The sequence below is a fragment of the Xiphias gladius genome, chromosome 17 (genome assembly GCF_016859285.1).
Source record: "Xiphias gladius isolate SHS-SW01 ecotype Sanya breed wild chromosome 17, ASM1685928v1, whole genome shotgun sequence".
Classification (NCBI taxonomy): Eukaryota; Metazoa; Chordata; class Actinopteri; order Istiophoriformes; family Xiphiidae; genus Xiphias; species Xiphias gladius.
In genome coordinates, this window is record NC_053416.1 from 15,930,251 (window position 1) to 15,952,357 (window position 22,107).

The 22,107-nt window shown below is 39.1% G+C and overlaps 1 protein-coding gene across 1 annotated transcript; it reads left to right on the plus strand.

Annotated features, from left to right (window-relative positions):
- Positions 1-9,854: 9,854 nt before the first annotated feature.
- Positions 9,855-21,002, plus strand: LOC120803051 (glycogen phosphorylase, muscle form-like). The gene is made up of 20 exons (XM_040151344.1): positions 9,855-10,196; positions 12,804-12,905; positions 13,028-13,106; positions 13,258-13,361; positions 13,575-13,706; positions 13,813-13,924; positions 14,031-14,113; positions 15,151-15,294; positions 15,521-15,613; positions 15,973-16,119; positions 16,936-17,099; positions 17,278-17,392; positions 17,507-17,608; positions 18,183-18,330; positions 18,471-18,529; positions 18,624-18,765; positions 18,955-19,162; positions 19,816-19,950; positions 20,207-20,273; positions 20,450-21,002. The coding sequence occupies exons 1-20, from the start codon at positions 9,954-9,956 to the stop codon at positions 20,597-20,599; spliced, it is 2,529 nt and encodes an 842-aa protein (XP_040007278.1). The 5' UTR covers positions 9,855-9,953; the 3' UTR covers positions 20,600-21,002.
- The last annotated feature ends 1,105 nt before the right edge of the window (positions 21,003-22,107 follow it).

The following is a 22,107-nucleotide window of genomic DNA, read 5'->3' on the forward strand; positions in this document are numbered from 1 at the left end:
CACCGAAAGCAGCAGCAGCAGCGGCAGCGGCGGCGGCGGCGGCAGCAGCAGCAGCGGCAGCGGCACCAGCAGCAGAGCCGTCATTCCCCCCCCGACACTTGATGGTAATAGTTCGGTAGGTAGCTTATATGGGTTGAGGGCGCGGTCAGCTGCTGTTGACCAATCCCGCTCCCCACCAAACTAACAGCGGCGTTGCCATGGAGGATTAATCGGCGTTTAACCACAGAGCCGTAACCCGTGGTAGTCGAGCAGGTAGAGTGTCAACTCCCGCCCCGCGTATCATGTCAGGACGAGCATCGCAGAGGCTCGTAGGAGACGAAGGCGTAGTTAAAAGGCAGCAGGCGGGTGACCTGGCGGCAAGACACAGTTTCAAGCGCCCATGGTGCCCCCTCTTCACGCTGCGGCAACGTCCTTGAGCAAGGCACAAGGCAAGGTTCACCAGCTGCCGGGAAGCTGTTCAAAACCCTTACCAAGAAGAAACCAGTATTCTATGAGTACTCTACACTATGAAAAGGGAAATATTAACTGAATCGAAACAGGTTTCAATTCGGATTTTAACCTGTCCGATTTTCCTTGAATTTTGGTTGTACTGGAAACTGTAATTTCGTTGAAAGATCCGCCAAAATTTTAGCGGTGAAACTACATGCAGTACAGCATATCTCCAGCTGCCACTGGTGCCACCGGTTCATAGCTTGCATAAGGGAATTTGCATGTGGTATTGCATCACATAAACTGTAATTGTGAAGTCTGCTGTTTGTGATGGCCACTAGAGCTAGAGATGAGGAAACCTTAAGTGCTGTAGCCGCCCACCTCCCCAGGTGTGCTCACAATAATGGCAGGGAAGAGGGGACACAGGGATACTGAGGTTAAGAAGTGTCGCAGTTAAAACATAGATTTAATAAATTAAAAGGGGTTTTCTTTAGTGGAGTAAAAATGTACAATGAAAAAGGTCAAATCTAGTGTGCAGTCCATCTCTCACATGGGTTTTCTTACAGAAACGTTGCTGAACATCTATTATTTTTTCAATATTTTATATTTTAAAATATATTAATATATGTATATAAATATGTTTAAATATTTTCATAATTATGCTTGAATGTATGCTTAGTTAAACATGAGGCAGGGAAGCATTATTTACATTATTTTCATTTACAAAAGCAAGTCAAAAGACTTTACATATTGGGTAAAGTGAGAAATAAGACATTTAAAACACACAAAAAAGGAAGGAGAGAAACTTTAATAAGAAATTTGCTAAATGAAAATGCTGAAATGAATATAGGAAAGAGATCAGGTTGTAAATACAAGGTGGATTATAAGTCTAGTGCTTGAGAACATGAACATTTTAACCTTGTCATGTTGGAGCAAATTCTACATTTTCTGGTTAATCCAGCACCTGTGTTCTCCATATTGAATTTGGACTCTTAACTAGCTGTTACCAGACGACCTCAGACCACCTGGAGAGAGTTTATGTGCTAAAAGACCGTAAGAAATGTATTTTGGTTCTGAACCACCCTGAAATATTTTAAACATTATCTTTTGAAACTCAGATTTTAAATTCACTGTCCTATGCTATGCAGCAAAAATATGTTGACGTGTAGGATATGCTGTGAACTCGGTGTAGAATATTTCACTTATCAGTGACAGTTGACTCACCCCAGAATCTCTAAAAGCCTGAGTCGGTACGGGTCTAAGCCTGCCTTACAAGACAGATAAAATCAAAGTAATCTTAAATCTGAAGATGACCTATGAATAATAAATGTTCTGAAATGTTTTTGCCTGCAAAACAATTCAGCCTGAGTGAGTAAATGGGTTGGTTGAATACTATTGCAGCTACAATTCAAAATCCTCACTGGTGAAAATCAGCACTATACCAGTGTTTATGGGAATTTGGACATTTATTTTTTATCCAATATGAGAGAACATACTACATTTGTGTGGACTTTTGTATAAGTTTACCAAGTACAAATCACACACGAATAAGCAAAATTTCTGGATAACAGTAGCTGAAAAACAGCTTTTATGGACATTCAAATTTAGTAATAAACAGTAAATTTGTATGCAGTATATTATTGCATGGTCTTTTTAAAGATGTTTTAAAGTTTTTTTTTTATATTGGTATTTGAAACAAACAGTCAAAGAAAAAAAACCAACAGGAAGCCAATTTCTGAATACATCTGTCTGCCAGTCACATAGCAGAGATGGTGCACTGAAATCCAAATGGTGTCCTCATCAGAGGGCTGATTGTTCCAAACCCTTCTCTGAAGAACAAAGTTCACACATTTTAGAGGTTAAATGTCCATTGATGGTTTCCTGCTGCTACTTATAACAGAGGTCAAGTGGTTATGAAATTCTGCTCCTGTCATTCAGGCTCTCTCTTCAGCCTTTTGCATTTCAGTATCTGTGCCTTGGCTGTGACTATGGGCTCTGTGATACTATTTGTCAGAGCAGAGTACAAGGTTGGACTTAACTGGAGGTCATGTATAAACTGCGAGTTTGAGTTTAGTTACTACTTCAAATGTTTTGTTAATAGAGTCTAAAAGAGAAAAATGATCAGTGCCACCCTTTTGATACTAAGACTTCCAAACTGCATTAAGCTGTCAACGACTTTGTGGCCACAATATGTTAATGATCACATGTTCGGCATGCCACGGGTGCAAATGAGTTAAACATAATGAGCAAAAATCTGACATCCTGTGTTAATGTGCGTGTACGTCAGGAGCACATGTGACTTTGCATACATTATAGACTTACAGTCTCTGCTGTATTTTTGTCAATTTGCTAAGCAAATTCAAAACAATGCACAGAAGGTATGGGAACAGTAAAATGTCTTTGTAAGTACTTCTCTTCATTTAAAAGTCAGGCAGTCTTAGTTAGTTCTGGCCATCTGTCATCTCATTTTTAGCCACGCTAGCGGTGTTGTTCTAGGATGGCAATGTCGGTCTGTCAGTCTATCGGTCCACCCCCTTTGGTCCAGGAACTGTTGCATGGATTGCCATGACATGTTGTACAGACATTTGTGGCTCCCAGAGGATGGAACTGACTGACTTTGGTTCTCCCCTGGCTTTTCCTCCCGTGCCACCAGCAGGTTCACAATTTTGGTTTAGAGCAGAATGTCTCAGCAACTATGGGAGGGATTTCCATGAAATTTGTGAAGACATTCATTTTCCCCTGAAGCAAGCTAACGTGCTAAGCTAAGGTATTGAACTTGGTAAACATTAGCTTCTGAATATCAGCGTGTCAACATTGTCAATGTAAAAATGTTAGCATGCAGATGTTAGTATTCAGCACAGAGCACCACTTTGCATAAGTACAGCCTCACAGAGCTGCTAACGTGGCTGTAGACTCTTTGTCTTATTGTGTCATATGAAGCCTTCTGCAGTAGGAAACATGATGTGTTTTTAACCAAACCCTGCCAAGCAGAACTATTGTGCAATGAAGCATCAACAAATGTAAAGAGAATACAAATAGAACAGAAAAGTGCGTTTTACAGCACTTTAATGCAATAAATCATAATTATGTTAAGTCATCCATCTGTTATCTTTTTGTCACTACCTTTGGGGCACAATCATACCCTGACCAATACTTTTATTGTGAACATCTGTGGTACTTCTGCCTCCCCGATTGCCATACCACAGTTGTATGTGTGTTTTAGTGACCTGTCTAAGGCAATTATTTATTTTTGTTCTAGTCTAAGGCAGAGCAAAGCTCTGTGGCCTGGATGAGGAAATAGAGTTACTCATCTATTGTTCAGAGAGATGCATATCCACAATTGCAATAAAATATTGAACACCATCTGGTTTTATGAGAAAGCCCTCAGGACTTCAGTAAAGCATGCATGTTATTGAATCTGCTTTGTGGGATTAAGCAGCAAATGGCAGGTTATTCTCTTTTTTATCTGAAAAACACTGTCCACCAGAACCTACCAACACCCGTGGCTGGTGCAGTTCTTGTGATACATTCAGTGATGCAGTTAAAGTAGTTTGCTCAGTACAATTAAGCAGTTAATATTCCAAAAAACCATTCAGCAGAGGTGCAGTGTGAATAATCAAGGTGTCATATTAAATCTGAGAGAAGCCAACTAACTAAAAGCTAATCTGTGTTTATCTACTGTAAATTGCTTCACAATTGTGTGTAATATTTCTTAATGGGTGAACATGGATAAAATATCGATGAGTGATCAGTTATTTATGTTAGTGTTGTTTTTTTAGCAGATTCAGTTTTAACAATATTGTAACCATAAATAAATGCTCTCATGTTGTAGTAGTTGTAGTTTGTTTTAATGTCACAACAGTATTAACATAGTACGGGCGTTGCACTGTGTATATATAGTACTGTGCAAAGGTTTTAGCTACAGAAAGTAAAGTGAGGATGCTTTCAAAAATAATTCCATGAATAGTTTTCATTTATATATTCATTTATTTGGTGGGACCACCCTGTGCCCTTAAAACAGCACCAGTTCTCCTGGTACACTTGCGCACAGTTTTTCAAGGTATTCAGCAGGTAGGTATCCAAGCAATTCGGAGAACTTGCCACAGTTCTTTGGTGGATTTAGGCAGTCTCAGCGTCTTTTGTCTCTTCATGTGATCCCAGACTGACTCCATGATGTTGAAATCAGGGCTCTCTGGGGGCCAGACCATCTGCTACAGGACTCATTTTGCCTCTTGTCACTGAAGATGGTTCTTTATGACTCTGGCTGTGTGTTTGAGGTTGTTGTCTCATGCTGCAGAATAAATTTGCAACTGATCAGACGCCTCCCTGATAGTTCTCCGTGATGGACAAGAATGTAAACATCTAAAGTGTCTGAAACTTTGTGACTTCTAGCATAGACAAATGAGGACAGCGGATCAATAGGCCTTTTTTTCTGAAGACATAGCACAGGTGAAAGTAAAAAAAAATTACTGATCTTGTACTCCAGTGATTATTGCACTTTCATTACGCTGGGGACTCCCAAGAGAAAGATCAAAGAAAAAACAGTCAAATTCAAAGCAGCAGAAGGTGAAGTATTCTGATTTTTATTCTCTTGTATGGTTAAGCTAATAAAACAAACAACCAAAAAAACACAGGATCCTACACTTCTTATAATGCAATTCAGTATAGTCTTTCATTAGACATCATCAAGACCCTTAAGATCCTCCAGAGCCCCAGAGGAGATTAGTCAGCTGTTTTCACATGCAAAGAAGTACCCCTTTTGATGAGTAAACTGAATGTCATGTGTATAATTGGTGGAGTGCCCCGTTAGTTAATATATCTCCCTTTGTTAACTGGTTAATGCTCATTACTCATAGGTGCAGCTGCCAATGCTGTTTGTTCCTCCCCATTCTACTTACTGCAGAACAAACCTGGTGGTTTTCAACGTGACATCACTGTATTTACCACCAGGTGCCAGTGTTCCTCCTGTGTTGGCCCCATGTCGGCAGGTTCACAGACGGACAAAATAAAGCATTTGACCCGAGTAAAACACTGCAACTTAAAAACATCCTCATGAACCAACTCTCCCATGATTCATTGCAGTGCAGATCAGACGATTGGTATTCTGCCAACACAACACCATTTTAATTCAGCACTACAATAACTTTCTGTGTGGCTGCAATTAAAGTCCTTTTTTCACCATCAGTGATAAAATCATATTACAGACACACACACACACACACACACACACACGCAGACAAAAAAAAACCTATAATACTTATCTTGTCTGTCACTATTAAAAAGCATTGCAGGGAAACTGGAGATAAATGATTTCAAGGTGTATGAAGATGAATGAAAAGACTCAGATTTTACAGTTTAGTAAAACATATTTTTAACTGTGTAACTTAATTAAATCCATTACACTGACAATCAGAAAACACTGAAGCCTAGTTACAATTGTTTGCTGCAGACTCATGGGCAGAAATGAATGTGTGCAAAGTAGTAGGTGTATCACCTCAAGTGCATAACTTTTGGTGAGATGTAAACAAAGATGCTCATTCTCTTCAGGCAAAGGAGAGGAAACAGCTTTCCCACTCACACATTGTGTCTAACAATGTGAATGTCTGGGAATCATTGTGTGAATGAGGCAAGAGAGTGAATAAAAAGAGAATTACAGTCAGATCAACTTAAGCTTCTGAGATGTAATTATGTGGCTGCTTAGCTGCCATACGGAATATGTTTGGTTGGCAGCATTGTGTTTTTGTTGAATGGACAAATACCAAACCACTAAAACGAAAAAGTAACATTTTAACTGGCACATAGTGTTAAATATACTAAACTGTTGTAGTATAAATATTATTCTGACCTTTTTCTGTGTGTTGCGAGCAGGTTTACCCTGAATCCCATGCCCCGTGCTACGTATTATGTTCTAACTTTGTCTCATGTCAGTGTATAGAACTAATAAAACCTCAGGTCAACTCACCCATATCAACTTTTTTTCTGACTCATTTGTCTCATTTGTGTTTTTGCATGCTTTGCTTCCGCTGGATTTAATCCCATGACTCCTAAATCCTGATGTTGGGGAAATGAAAAAGGAATTCTTTACTCCACCTGAAAAGAGCTGAATTCACTGCCTAGCCAAATGCAAGAACACCAAGAACCTGAGAGGCCAAAAGAAGAAAGAAAGAAACTATGAAAAAAACTGAATGCTTATGAAAATGACGCAGACCAATATGGTGTTTAGGACATGGAGGTGCGAGACAAAGCTTGCACCTGCAGATGTAACACATAATTCTGTGTGACAGCTTTCAGATACATTTGGGACTGGGTGAAGGGAGGTTTCAGTGCAATGTCAGCTTCATATTTTGAAGAGTGAAGTATTGAAAAATAAAATCTCCAAAAAGCTTCTGTTGTTCACTGCCAGAGCACTGACCGAGCAAAAGCAAAAAACAGACCTAATCAACAGAGACAGTAATGTACCCAAAACATAATTTAAAAGTTGTTTTGAATAATAAGTTACATAGATTACCAACAAAAACAGTAACATTTTTAATTTTGATTTTTTTGTGTAGTTTTTCCGCCCTCAAGACTCTACATGCTCACAAAACTCTGAATAACAACGTTAGCAGCCAATCAATGTTTAATATTGCCTGGTATGAAATTGTATTTGGAAAAACATCCTAAATTACAGAGTTATCAACATCAAAGGTCTTTTTCCTTCCCCACTTTTTTATTATGTCTGCATACATACTGTAGATCAAGTCCCTCCTTTTTCTCCAATCTTGTCCAACTATTTATTGTAGGCTGATAGAATAAGGAGTCTGGAAAAAAAAAAAAACAGGATGTTAAAGACAAGAAAAAAAAGTGCAAAACTGTATATTTCTGGTTGCAACAGCCTAAAATGCTCTTACCAGCCACCATCCATCGGTTGCCTCTATACCCTTTTCTAATGTCTGCCAGACAACACAGGCACCTTAATAACTGTGGTTACTGTTAGTCAATCAGGTCCTTCATTAATATCAGAATTAATTGACTTAATGTTCTCCCAGGAGTGAAATTAAAATAAAAATTCATTAAAATTTCATGCACCTTTCCTGCAAATATATGATAAAGAGATCATGAATAACTGTGAAAAGACAGATAGTCAGACACTGTAGACAGAAAATAAAGACGTTTTGAAAAACAACCTGTTCACATTTTGCTCATTGGTTCAGTGGCTTGACTGTCGGAACAATTTCATTTGTTGTTTAAAATTTTCTTTTTTCACAGACTCCATCTGCATTCATCGTGCATTCATTCACTATGGTCTTGAAATGCTTGATGTACCATTTGACAGAGCAGCCAGTAGACATGTAAGAGCATAATTTGCTCATCCTAATGGACAAATCAGGGGCACGCCAGCTTCAATCTCTGTCATCTCTGTTGTGTGATGGTTCCTCTGTTCTGGGGGTCATTTGGCATGGAGGAACATTAAAAGGAACATGACAGGAAATGGCATAGACAACATTTATATACTGTGTAAGTTCTAAAAATTCTTCTAATGATGCAGAAATGGCCATGAAGCACTGCCAAACACTCAAGCTACCACTTGCAATTTGAATTCTATTTCACTGCTGTCCAACTGTTGTGATGTTCAACAGCAGCATCTTTTGTTTTTTTCTTTTTGCATCTCATCCAATCATGCAATAAAGTGGCAAATGGTTAGAAAGACATGCTAATTTTACTCTCAATAGTTTTGCTGTCAACATTTATTCAAAACGCAGTGCAATCCAGCGCATCTTGACACTAAAGTTACAGTCACTCTTTCATCCAGCTTTTAACCAGTTTCTGTCCAAAGGCAGAACCTCCCCTTTTTACAGGACAATAACTAGACTGGCACTCAGTAAAGCACACGCCTCCACCGAGGCAAAAAATGTTCTATCCTGCAATGTTAAGGAAAGTGATTTAAAAAAAAAATTCTTGAATCTGCCCCTTTAACCAAATCTGCACCAAATTTTACTGGGCTCTTCCCTGGCCCAAACCCCATCCCTCCAAAAAGTTTGGTGCAAATTGGCTCAGTACTTTTTGCGTAATTCTGCTGACAAATAAACCAACCAACCAACCAACCAACCAACCAACCAACCAACCAACCAACCAACAAACAGACACGGGTTAAAGCTTAACCCCATTAGTGGAGGTAATAATCGTGCACTACTGCATCCCACTGAGAACAACTCAGCAAAGACTGCCTTCCTCCTTGTGCTGTGGTCTGACTCATAGTAGTATACTAGTGTTGTCTGCCGGCTCTTGCTGACATTAACAAGATATGCCTTTCAAATATCATGGCCTTTGGGACTGGGTCAGAGTTACTATTTATAGAAGGTCAAGACTTCATGATAGTTTGGCTCACTAGAGTGATAACTGAAAATAGATTGTGTTTAAGTAGCTCTGCTGCAGCTGATTTTGTGTCTGTTACTGCTCCAGGCTCTTGAACAGATGTGATCTACACACAGAGACTCTGGATGACCAGTTAATAACTACTTACAGTACCGCTACCTACAGCACTTGTGAAGGGACATTGGCACAAAAATTTTAAACATTGCAATACTGCTATTTGGGGTATTCAGAGCAGGCCAAGGTGCAAGTGAGACCTGATCCTGTGTCTGCAATGTGGATTGGTAAAAACAAAAATCTGCCCTGTCATGGCCACATAATGCAGCAACTTATAAATATAGTGTCCCCCTACAATATGATAATCAGCAGACTTTGCAGTGCTTCGCTTTTTAGGTGCAACAAAACACATTTTTAAAAAAAAGTAATATACCGTTACCATCTGCTGGCCGAGGTGCTCCTGCCAACTATGAGGAGAAAAACAAGTTAGCCTCTATAGCTGCCAGATATATTCATCACTGTGTGTTTCTCCTACAAGATTAGACAATACTTTACACAAGGCTGTGGAGTAATTACACATTGAAAATATATCTAGACAAAGACAGGTTTCTGACTTTATCACATTTGATCATTATTTTAATGATAATAATGACTCATTCTGAATCATTCAAATCATTCTAGGTTGTCAGCTTTGTGAATATCACATTCATTCTTTATCCAACAGTGGAATACAAGCATGACAAAGAATACAAATAGAAAGTAGTTTTTTCAGTAAAAAAAAAAAACCCTGAAGAGTAGATGGAACCCAATTAAACCCTATTATTATATTGAAAGACTACTATACTTTAAATTAAGTAATCTTCCAATAAAGATGCCATGTACTGGTGTTGCTCTTATATCATAGATTCAAGATGGGCCCCTTAGTTATTCCTATGTGACATTACTGAAAAGTTACAACTTCTATCTTCAACAAATGCCCCACCCTTTACCCAGTATAATCAATCTGCTCCACCTTCTACTTAATATTCATAGTTGTGTCTTTAAATGGCTGAACCTGCGCCTGCGGTGTGTGTGCCTCTCTTGCCGTGTCGCTGGGCCTGGTGGTGCGTGCCTGCTGTCTTACTGTTTACATTCTTCTCGAGTCAGAGCCCTGAGCTGCTACAACTCGTGCCACCATGTCTAAGCCCTTGACTGACCATGAGAGAAAGAAACAGATTTCAGTGCGAGGCCTTGCCGGCGTTGAAAACGTTGCAGATCTGAAGCAAAACTTCAACAGACACCTCCACTTTACTCTGGTCAAGGATAGAAATGTAGCAACCAGAAGGGATTACTACTATGCTCTTGCCCACACTGTGCGGGATCACTTGATTGGCAGGTGGATCAGAACCCAGCAGCACTACTATGAGAAAGATCCCAAAGTAAGTTCAATTCATAACAAGTCAAGTCATGTGAACTGCAATGAATATGTAGATTTATTAGTTAAATGAAAGACTGCTATAATTTTAATGATTATTGTGGTATAAACTGTATCCCATCTTATATTTGTGGTAGAGAAAATTATAGAGCTTACAGTGTTTAACCAAATGTAGGCTGAAGACTGGCATTCATATTTGGTCTAAGACCTGCCATCCTCAAGACATTTATGAAAATCTGTTACATTGTCATCAGTGTTTTCATTAGCATTCAGTGCTATAACCTTGATGTAGTGGAAAGTAACAAAGTGCATTTATTAAAGATACATATATATATACCCATTTATAATATATAAATAGATATATAGGCCAATTGTATAACTTGTATAACTAAGATTTGTATAACTAATTACTAGCTTTCCAGATTTGTGTAAAACACGTTAAGCTTATAAATTACAATAACTGTTAAAGATCAAACCAGTGATTCCCAACCTTTTTGGCTTGTGACCTATTACAAAGAACTTCTTTCTTATTGGGGCCCTTTTTCAAATTTCTATGAGTTGTTAGTGGGTGATCTCCCCTTTTAACATCTCAGGTGGTTTCGTTTCAATAACTGTTGAAGGCTCAAAGAGGAAATAATTATACGATGTTTCACAGAAAAGCAAGGACTAGATAAAAGTCCAAACAAAGAATATACATTTGTTTAGCAGAACTTTGTTTTTTCTTCTTTCTTACCCCATTATTCATCTCATGACTCCTCAGACTTATCTCATGACCCTTTGGAGGGTCCTTGCCCCTAGGTGGGAAACCACTGGATTAAAATACTTAACTGTATATCAAATAGTTAAAAGTTGCTCCACTTTTTAACAGCTACAACAGTTTTACCGCTTAAAAAATTGATGCATAAGAATCAACAATCTAATGTAATATATGATACAAATCAGTCACAGGGGCCTTTTTTATGCATAATGAGTACTTTAACTTAATATACTTTATGTACGTACACTGTACACACATTTATGTACAGGACTTTTACTTTTAATACTTTTACTTACGTAAAGGATGTGAAAACTTCTTCCACCATCAGAGCAGGGGTTTTATATTCTTCAACTGTACCTTCAACAGCCCCATGTCATTTTAATACCAAGTCATGACATTTAAACTTCACCGGGGCTTCTTAGCACTCTGCTGGTATGCTCCCGTTCTTATAGTGTGTTGAAACATTAAACCTCTCCATGACCCTCTGTTCCAATCGTGTCTGACCATAAAGTACATAGCCTTTGCTATTGCCATATGAGCACATGCCTCCGAGGGCATCTGGGTTCATAAAAAAGCAGTCACATAGAGGCTTTATGTCAGCAACTGCAGTGGTCTAAACAGCAACAGACAGACCCTTAAAAGAACAATAGGAGGCTGGTGTCGATAGAATAAAGCAGCAAAATTGCAAACCACACCACAATATTGCTTGAAAATGTCACACAAAACCGTATGTAATTACAAAAGAGGGATCAGAAGGAAACTCAGCTCCAGTTGCATCGATTTATTGGAAAAAAAATGTTCCTTGCAAGATCATTAATAACTCTACCAAATAAAGGGGATATTTTTTTAATATAAAATAGTTATATAATAGAAGATCCCTTATCCCTTAATATCCCTTATGCATTAATTTACATAGTGAGACATTTACTTCTCACATTTAAATAGTTCTCAGAAATTGTTTAATCAGATGTTGATGGGCTGGAGCTTCTAAGTCAGAAACCATGTGACCCCCTAACTGTATCATCTTGTTCTGGTGGTCTAGACTTAAAGGTCAAATGTGAATTCATTAAAGGTCTAAACAGAAACATGGAGGAGGATGTTAAAGCTCTGTCTAGAGTTTTGTGCAAGGATCACACACTGCAAAGTTGTTGTTACAACAACAAGAGACTCATTTTTTACATTGCTAATATGCATTATTGAAAAAAAAAAGAGCAAAACAGCATTATGAGATGAAACAAGGATTGAAATCAGATAAGATCTGGAACATACAGTCAAATATAATTCAATAGATCTGTTTAGCTACTCAGTGATATGTCTCTGTCAGTTATATTCATTATTATCTTGCTATCTATTTGAACCACTTCTCATATAAAACCAGACTTGAGCTGCTTAGTGAAAGGATAGCAGGCTCAGGCTGACCTTTACAGCGACCTCTACAGGAGCTATTTTTGTCTGGGCCAAAATGTTGGTGTTATGCAATACCCAAAGCAATATGTCCCCCACCCCCGTCTCTTCTCTCCTCTCTTCTGCCTTTCCTCAGTCTGTGTCCGCCCCTCCATGTCAGAGGAGAAATAAAACTACTAAATGGCAAAGGCTAAACATAGGCTGAGGTGGCACATTTCTATGCACTCCCAACCAAGAAGCTAAATCATGAAGTTTGAAGGGTTTCCTTTACAGTCTGAGGAACATGTTATTGTTACATTTGGCATATGATTCCTCAGGTTTTTGGTTTCAATGTGAGATTTGAAGCCGTCACGCCACTGTAGAGACCTTTCTATATCCCTAATTATATAACTGAATGACTGTTCATTCAGTTTGATATTGATTATTTCTCTATTTCTTACCAAACTGTAGCGTGTGTACTACATCTCCCTTGAGTTCTACATGGGCCGCACCCTTCAAAACACCATGGTGAACCTCGCCCTGGAGAACGCCTGTGATGAGGCCACCTACCAGGTAAGACAAACAAACCTAATTTATTCCTCTTATAACTGTAAAATCTTTTTGATGTGATGGAGGGAAAGCATCTCAGAATCACTGCTTCATTAGTCCATGTTGTGTTCTGCCCTGTTCTGTAGTTGGGTCTGGATATGGAAGAGTTGGAGGACATGGAGGAAGATGCTGGGTTGGGTAACGGTGGCCTGGGCCGTCTTGCCGGTGTGCATCTTTTCACTGTTTATACCTTTTAAATTCAAAGAATGCTTACTCCTGTTGACTGACTCAAACTTGAAAGTTAGAAAATCATTTTATGTAACACTCAGTCAAAGGTTGATCTGTTTTTCTTTCATGTGCTGTCTCTTGTTTTCAGCCTGTTTCCTGGACTCCATGGCTTCACTGGGTCTGGCTGCTTATGGTTATGGTATTCGCTATGAATTCGGTATCTTCAATCAGAAAATTATCAATGGCTGGCAGGTTAGAAATGTTCAAATTCCAGGCTTTTGGCTGTCTATATTCTGAGAATAGCTGCTTGTGTTTCTTTTTCGTCTTAGAGCCTGCTGGATGAGTTTCCTTGATCATTATCATGACCTGATGTTCCTTATCATTTTCTGTGCCTGCTTCAGCTCAGAAAGCCACTCACCTAATGAGTGTTTTTCTCCCTCGATATAAATGTCTGTTATTATCCAGGTTGAAGAGGCTGATGATTGGCTGCGCTATGGCAACCCCTGGGAGAAGGCACGTCCTGAGTACATGCGTCCTGTCCATTTCTATGGCAGAACTGAGCATAACCCTGATGGCGTCAAATGGGTTGACACTCAGGTGAAAATATGATTTGAAGTAAATGCACATGAAAGATGTTTTCTGAGATGATATACAGTAGGTACCTATTTCAAATGCCTCTCTCTTTCTGTGATGGTATTGGCAGGTAGTGTTGGCTCTGCCATATGACACCCCTGTCCCTGGCTACAGAAACAATATTGTCAACACCATGAGGCTGTGGTCTGCGAAGGCACCCTGCGAGTTTAACCTTAAAGACTGTATGTGTTTGGCAGAGATCAAATGTTTTCAATCATGCAAGAGCTGTCAAATGAGAATGGGCTTGAACTGAAGGAGTTTATGTTTTGTTTTGTTTTTTCATTTCAGTCAATATTGGTGGCTACATTCAGGCGGTTTTGGACAGAAACTTGGCTGAGAACATCTCCCGTGTGCTGTACCCCAACGACAATGTAAGAAATTGTGATTAAATTACCTTGTAATCCACCAAAGCTGCACTCGTAGGATTGCCATGCACGTGTTAACCTGAATTAGAGGAAGCAGCTGAATGTTGATAGATAAAGGCATAGGTAAAGGAGCTGTGGACTGTATGGCTTCTGTATGACTGTATAGGGTTTTTTTTAACTCCACTGAGAGATGGATTTCCATAATTTGGACCCCAGGTGGTGTCCTTTGTCTTCAGATAGAGCCATACTTCAGAGGAAGCTCTTTAAACTTCCTCTGAAGCTGTCCTTTATATCTGACATAAAACCTGACCACCGTGTGCTGTGTCCCTGAAGGTTCAAGAGAGAGGATTTAGGAGATAACCATCTAGCTCGAGACATAACTCATGTCAGTTCTTATAATTTATGTCTGTGCACGTGAGAGCGGAAACTGTGGTAGACCTCATATTCCAGCTCTGTTGGAATTCAGTTTAGTCAGTGCTGATGAGAAAGATGAGAATGAGAAAGGTTCCAGTTTGTCCAATCTGTGTGCTTTTCTCACTTTTATATCACTGTAAATTGAACAGATTTTCTTGCGACTTAAAAATGTGAAATGAAACATAAATGAACAGATTCTTTTAAATACATTCTTTTGAATTTTTAAGAATGCTCTGGTTTAAAAACTAAACCCTGAATTCAGCTTCCATAAATATCTCTTATAATTCTAAAGGAAACTGTACATTTACGCAATGAATGCACACATGTACTACACTTGCTTTAGTATACAACAGTACATTATAAATGGATGTCACGCTGAAATTATTATTATTGCATGATGACTCTTTCACAGATATTAGATATAGAGCTATTGCAGCTGTGATAACACTTTTTTTCCACATCAGGCTTGGATAATAAGTTTATCAAAAGGAAAAGATTCCAGTTGTATATGAGTGAATATCAGTCACTAATACGCAAAGGGTTATGTTTAATTAATAATTATTTTTTTTAAAAACGATTAATGTTTGCCTGTAGAACAGAAATAGACAAATATGTGTCTTTATCCTCAGTTCTTTGAAGGCAAGGAGCTCCGTCTGAAGCAGGAATACTTTGTGGTGTCTGCCACTCTGCAAGACATCATCCGCCGTTTCAAGGTCTCTAAGTTTGGCTCCAGGGAGATTGTTCGCACAGACTTCAGCAAACTGCCCGAAAAGGTGAAGTGAAAAAAACCAACAAAATGGTTTCTGTCAAAAATGAAAAGATTTCCCGCTGACGTTCTCTCTGTGCCCTCGGTAAATTGCCTCCGTCAGTGTGTAGAATAGGTTGTAGGTGGGTTTTATTGTATCTTATCAAAATATTTGAAATGAACAGTATCTTCAAAGCACTTTATGGAGTACGCTTATTCTGTATTGACATTTTAATAATGTTCTGCATATTCAGGTTGCCATCCAGCTGAATGACACCCACCCAGCCATGGCTATTCCTGAGTTGATGAGGGTTCTGGTTGATGAAGAGAAGCTTACATGGGAAGAGGTGAGAAAGAGCAACGCTGACATAAGCGCAGAGCTGAATTTTTTCACAGCTTTCCGAGTTTTTAAACTTAAATTTAAATTTTTCAAAATTAGAACACAGTATTTTAGTATTTTAAACTATGACACCTTTCTGGCATGGCTTCATGATGCTTCATTTGATTGGCAGATCATCGTTTTAGTGTAGTTAATGAACTATTTACCACCACCACAAAGAGAAATTATAAGGCATAAAGTGAGTTTTTAAAGTTTCTAAAGAATATCATTATTTTCATAATGTCTTGCACTGTAAAATGTATATGTATAAAAGAAAATATATATATGTGTGTGTGTTTTTGTTTTTTTTTTTCTGCTGGTGTCCAGGCCTGGGATATCTGCGTGCGCACCTGTGCCTACACCAATCACACCGTCCTTCCCGAAGCCCTGGAGCGCTGGCCGGTCGAACTGTTTGCTCACCTGCTTCCCCGTCACCTGGAAATTATCTACGAGATCAACCGCCGCCACCTCGAGGTTAATGCTGCACATTGCAACGCGTTATAATCCCCATGACGAGGTTGAACACAGCGTGTCCTTTTGGCTCCTCCGCACCACGTAGTGGGGCAGGGGCTGTCGTTGTTGCGCGCGGTTGCCGAAGTGCTAATGCGGTAATGAATTCCCGCCGTAGAACGCAGTATCTCTCCGCACTCTCACCTGCCTGGTTGAGCACGAGATAAAAAAGGTACATAATGTCAGAGCTTGGTGCAAATCAATGAATTTGGGTGAAGATTAAATTCAAATCGAGATCTTCGCCTTCCCAGAGTAAAATTTGAAAGTAATAGGACATTTTTTAAATAAAAACCTATGTGTGTGTGGAAGAGCATAAAAAAAAAAGAAGCATGATAATTAAAAGTCTGATATTTGATCTTTTCACTGATTATGAATGGGTATGTTTGATTTGTCACCCTGGAAAGAGAAATACCCATTAAAATGCAAGGAATGATGAAGCATAGCATGAGCACCTAAATGCTGCAAGGTAAATGCCAAAGAACAAACGGGTGTTTGTTGGCTTTTAATTGCAACAGCTGTCAGAACTCATTTACATGGACTGGCATGTTCATGCAGAATGGAAAGAGAAATATTTCCGACATGAAGAGGTGGGAAGGTTTTAAGAGCCGTGGCTCAGCCAGACCTGCACAATGATACACGGAAGATCCTTTATCTACTTAAGTGCAAACAGAAATGTTCCTTTTCCTACTAATTTCGTTTTATTTTAGATCAGCTAAAAAAAAGAAAGAAATGCAACTTATATAAATACATTTTTGTCTCATGTTGTTTTTAATTTTGCAGAAAGTTGCTGCTAAGTACCCTGGTGATCATGATCGTATGCGCCGAATGTCTCTCATTGAAGAGGGTGGACAGAAGAGGGTCAACATGGCCCATTTGTGCATTGTGGGTTCCCATGCTGTCAATGGCGTGGCCCAGATACACTCTGACATCCTCAAAGCTACTATGTAAGTCCTTAAAATAAACACTAATTCGCCTGTAATACTCTAAGGTGATTATAAATAACAGTAAAAATACAGTACATGTGTGCATATTATATGTAGCGGTATCTATTTCATGAATCCCCAGCATGTGCTGCTGCATCATCCGTGTTGTAATGTATTTGATGCTTCACTCTGCCTGCAGTTTCAAGGACTTCTATGAAATGGAGCCACATAAGTTCCAAAACAAGACCAATGGCATCACTCCTCGCCGCTGGCTGGTTATGTGCAACCCAGGGCTGGCTGAGGTCATCGCAGAGGTTAGCCGTGTTCTAAGCACACAAATAAAACAAAACTAACATTTTTAGTTACACCTTACAATGGAAGTTGACATATCTTGTTTTTTTCACCTTGTCATCATTTTTGTTGATCAGAGAATTGGTGAGGACTTCATTCGTGACCTCGACCAGCTGCAGGGTCTCCGCAAGCACATCAATGATGAGGCTTTCATTCGTGATATTGCCAAAGTGAAGCAGGTAAAATAACTAAGATATTATTTTATCTCAGCTGTGCAGTTAATGTATCAGTTGGGAATTATCACCGTCATGCTTATGAAGACAAGGAGATACTTGTGAATATACCTTTACTTGTGCTTTGTTATAACTGAATATGTAAATCCAGCTACTGCTCAACAGCGAAAAGCCCTTAAGCAATCTCTGGCTGTTACAGTTAACATACACAGTTTTTTTCTATGATATACATACTATGACACATCAGCTCTTTTCAGGAGCCAACCTGCAGAACTGTTTGTTCCTCTGTGATCAATGTCAAAGCCTCCACTGACAGTTTATACTGCAACCCCTGCACCAGTGTGGCCAGCATATGTGAAAGTCTAGTAGTGTGTTTTCTTTTACACTTAACCTGGCCTTCTGTTTTTATTCTACATGATTTTGTATTTTTGTATTTTTTATTTTTGTATTTCATTGTACCATTAGAGAACTGTTTTGCTAAAATTCTGAATATGCGTCTGTACACAGCTCATACAACCACACAAGCTGAATCGGAATTTATTGCATTTTATGTAACAAAGTCAACTTTTTGAACCTGCAGGAAAACAAGTTGAAGTTTTCTGTGCACTTGGAGGAACACTACAAGGTGAAGATCAACCCCAACTCCATGTTTGACATTCAAGTCAAGCGAATCCACGAATACAAGAGACAGTTGCTCAACTGTCTGCACATTATCACCTATTATAACCGTAAGTATGCGTTTAAAATCTTCTGCCGCACATTTTTTTCTCAAATTCCCTCAATTCATTGAGCTATTTAAAGGATTTCAGATCATTTTCACTCACAAACACAGACCTTCAGTCCTTTAATCTCTTGATATCTCTGCTAGGCATCAAGAAGGAGCCCAACAAGCAGTGGACTCCAAGGACTGTCATGATTGGAGGCAAGGTTTGTAGTTTAATGGCATGCAACTGGGCTTTAAAAACAAACTCACCTAACACATTGATCTGACGTTATGTTTCTAACTGTCCATTCCTTGCAGGCTGCTCCTGGATATCACACTGCTAAGATGATTATCCGTCTGATCACAGCTATTGGTGAGGTGGTCAACAACGACGCCGTGGTCGGAGATCGTCTGAAAGTCATCTTTTTGGAGAACTACAGAGTCACACTGGCAGAGAAAGGTACTTACTAAACCATTGAACTGTCCGGAGGCTTTTTCTTCTCTATTTCTGACTGTTCCCATGCTCATCATCCTGATCTTTCCCTCCTCTGCAGAATTCCCCAGTCAGGATTTCTTGATACACAACATAAAACACAAACAGAAATTTTCTTATTAGAGTCATCAACCCTCTACTTCTGTCATCTTCCAGCCATCCCCGCAGCTGACCTGTCAGAGCAGATCTCCACAGCTGGCACTGAGGCCTCTGGCACTGGCAACATGAAGTTCATGTTGAATGGCGCTCTAACCATCGGTACCATGGATGGAGCCAACGTTGAGATGGCCGAGGAGGCCGGCGACGGGAACCTTTTCATCTTTGGCATGAGAGTGGACGATGTTGATGAACTTGACAAGAGAGGGTAAGGAATGAACCCCAACTCCCCAAACATTGTATTTGTATTTTTGTTTCCCTCAAACATATTTTGTTCTGTAGCCAATAAAAACCAGTTCATAGTGTGATATCACATCTTCACCACACAGTTCTCCCTTTGAATTAAGGTTATACTAAACTATAACTCTCAAAAATGATTTGATCTTCACATAATCCCATAGGGGCAAATCAAAGGGAGCAGAGGCAGGAAAAAGGTTCACCGTTGGGTTTTTATTTGTGCCACTCCAGTATGTAATATATTTGTATATAAGAACACAGTGTGTTACCTGCTAACAAATCCATTTGGTGAAATATCTACAAGACAGTCCAACTGTGAAGATTTTTTGCTATCAATGCAGTGAGCTCCATTCGCTCTGCGAATCCAGCAGCTCTCCAGTCTCTCATAGGTTTTGCTAGTGATCTCTTTCTTGCACTCTGCCTGTCAGTGCTTCCAGACTCAAGTGTTTTGTACACACAAGCTGAGGTATTCTACACTAAAATGTGTGGCTTTTGGGAACCTGCTGGTACCTCTTTGTAGGCAGTGACTACTACTCCTTCATGAATGGGCTGGTTACCACAGCAACAAGCTGCTGCTTCTGTTTTTTCTGAATGTCTTTATTATTTATTTTTGGTCCTGCTTAGATACAATGCTGAAGATTACTACAAACGCCTGCCTGAGCTCAAACAGTGTATTGACCAGATTGCCGGAGGCTTCTTTAGCCCAAAGCAGCCTGACCTGTTTAAAGAAATTGTCAACATGCTGATGCACCATGACAGGTAAAGGCACATCTAACATTTGCAGCCTGAGGTGCAGACATGCATACACAAATATAAATAAGAATGTGCATGAACTTGCATGCTGGTACAGCAAAAGAAAAGAAAAAACAGAACAACTAATTTCTGCATACACACCGACATCCAGTGCTACATACACATAGAAATACACACACATACACAACATACATTCACGCTGTACAATATACATGTTTTATATTTCTTCTTTCATTAATTAATTGATTTATTTTCTGCACAGATATAAGGTTTTCGCTGACTATGAAGATTATATGAAATGCCAGGAGAAAGTCAACGCTCTTTACAAGGTATGTTCATAATACAGAATGGTTCGGAAAGGTGTTATATGCATTTATAGTATGATTTTAATATGCATGGCTATATTATGAGTATCACCACTAATAGAGGTAGACTCAGAGCTAATAATCTTATTAATTACATGGTGTTATTAATCTCTCGGCAATCATTTTCATCCTCACATCAGAACCCCAAGGAATGGACCAAGAAGGTGATATACAACATTGCTGGATGTGGCAAGTTCTCAAGTGATCGCACCATTGCCCAATATGCTCGTGAGATCTGGGGCATGGAGCCCACGCTGGAGAAAATCCCTGCCCCTGATGACAAGCATTAAACTATCAACATGACAGCCAACACCTGGACTTTCCCCACTTGTATCCCAACGTGAACGCTTTTTTTTTTTTTTTTTTTTTTTTCTGGTAAAAGCCCCCACAAACCTGCATCCACGCGCATTAGCATTAAATGTTCCCTGCTTTACTACACTGTGCTTCACACAAAGTCTTGGACTGGCTAAATTTATATTTTTAATATCTGCATATTCATAATATCCAGGATACAGACTGGTGTAATACAATCGTAGTTATTGTCAGGGATGCAGAAATTGCTATTTAGCTGCTGTGATGTGGATTAAAGAGCATTGTAGTGGGCTTTCTGAATTTACTGGTGATAATGTTTTTATTAAAAAAAAAAAAAACTATTGTATTTCCATAAGACCCATTCTGAATAAAATTTGTAAAACAGCCTGGGTGACTTTTTTCTGGTGCTCTCAGTCAATTTCAGGGAAAGCTGCGTATTTCCAGATTATTTATCAGGGTAATGTAAAGTACAGAATAAATATGCACATAATGCATTTTGTTGCAAAGAGAATTATTATTGGGTAATAACTGTATTTTTAAGCATCACACTCAAGGAATGGCTATTTGAATTATAAACTAAGACCCTGTCAGTTTATTTTGATATTCACAACTGCACATTTTATTTGGTGTTAATGATTGATTTTTGTCAATGCTTTGCAAAAAAATCCAAAAAAGAACACTAAGGACTTTTCTATGGGTGATATTTAACCAGGGTCATAACTCCATTGTGTGAAGACAATGAACTTCAGGACTGTGACTCTGTAGACGATAAGTTCCCTGAATCCAGTTCGAAAGACAGTACATAAGCTGTAAAACAAGAATTACAACTCAACACAGTCATATACAGCAAAATATAGCAAAAAATAGGCTGTGCAATTTCAAAATAAGCATTATGTTTCTAACACAACAACCCGTTCTTCTGTGAATTTGTGAAATTCAAGAGGAAGCAACGGTTTCACTTTACTCTACACAGAGGATAGCGGTGGCCAAGCTACAAGCTGCCTGAGCTAAGTTTTAAGTCAATATTCATTACATATATGTATAGACCTCAGATAAAGATTTACCTAATAATAGCTGAATAGCCTAAGGATGACATTAGCCTATACAGATGATGACATCATGATCTCTGAAATCATAACAGCTAAGAAATGTTAAGTGTAGCACACTAAGACCCAAGAAGTTAAATGAAAGACATTTTTGGAGGGCTCACAAATGTTTAATAGGTACCAAGTGAGAAGACTTAAGAAAAGCAAATAAAGGGACAATTTAGAGAAGAGTTAAGTGGGGCAGCAGAAACATAAACAAAAAAGAGGGATAAGAGTGTTTGATAAGGCCATGACCCCACATTCCCCTGGATAACAACACCAGCACGAGACCCGGTTAAGCAGCAGACGGGACTTCGGCACTGTGTCACTATACTGGTTATGGGATGCAGCCAGAGGCAGTGAAGTAAGTCTTAATGCTAACTGTTACTTTGGGATGTGTC

Coding starts and splice junctions, on each gene's coding strand:
- LOC120803051 (XM_040151344.1), top strand. CDS start 9,954: ATGTCTAAGCCCTTGACTGACCATGAGAGAAAGAAACAGATTTCAGTG. Junction 13,707..13,812: donor TCAAATGGGTTGACACTCAG/GTGAAAATATGA, acceptor TGGTATTGGCAG/GTAGTGTTGGCTCTGCCATA. Junction 17,609..18,182: donor ATATTGCCAAAGTGAAGCAG/GTAAAATAACTA, acceptor TTGAACCTGCAG/GAAAACAAGTTGAAGTTTTC.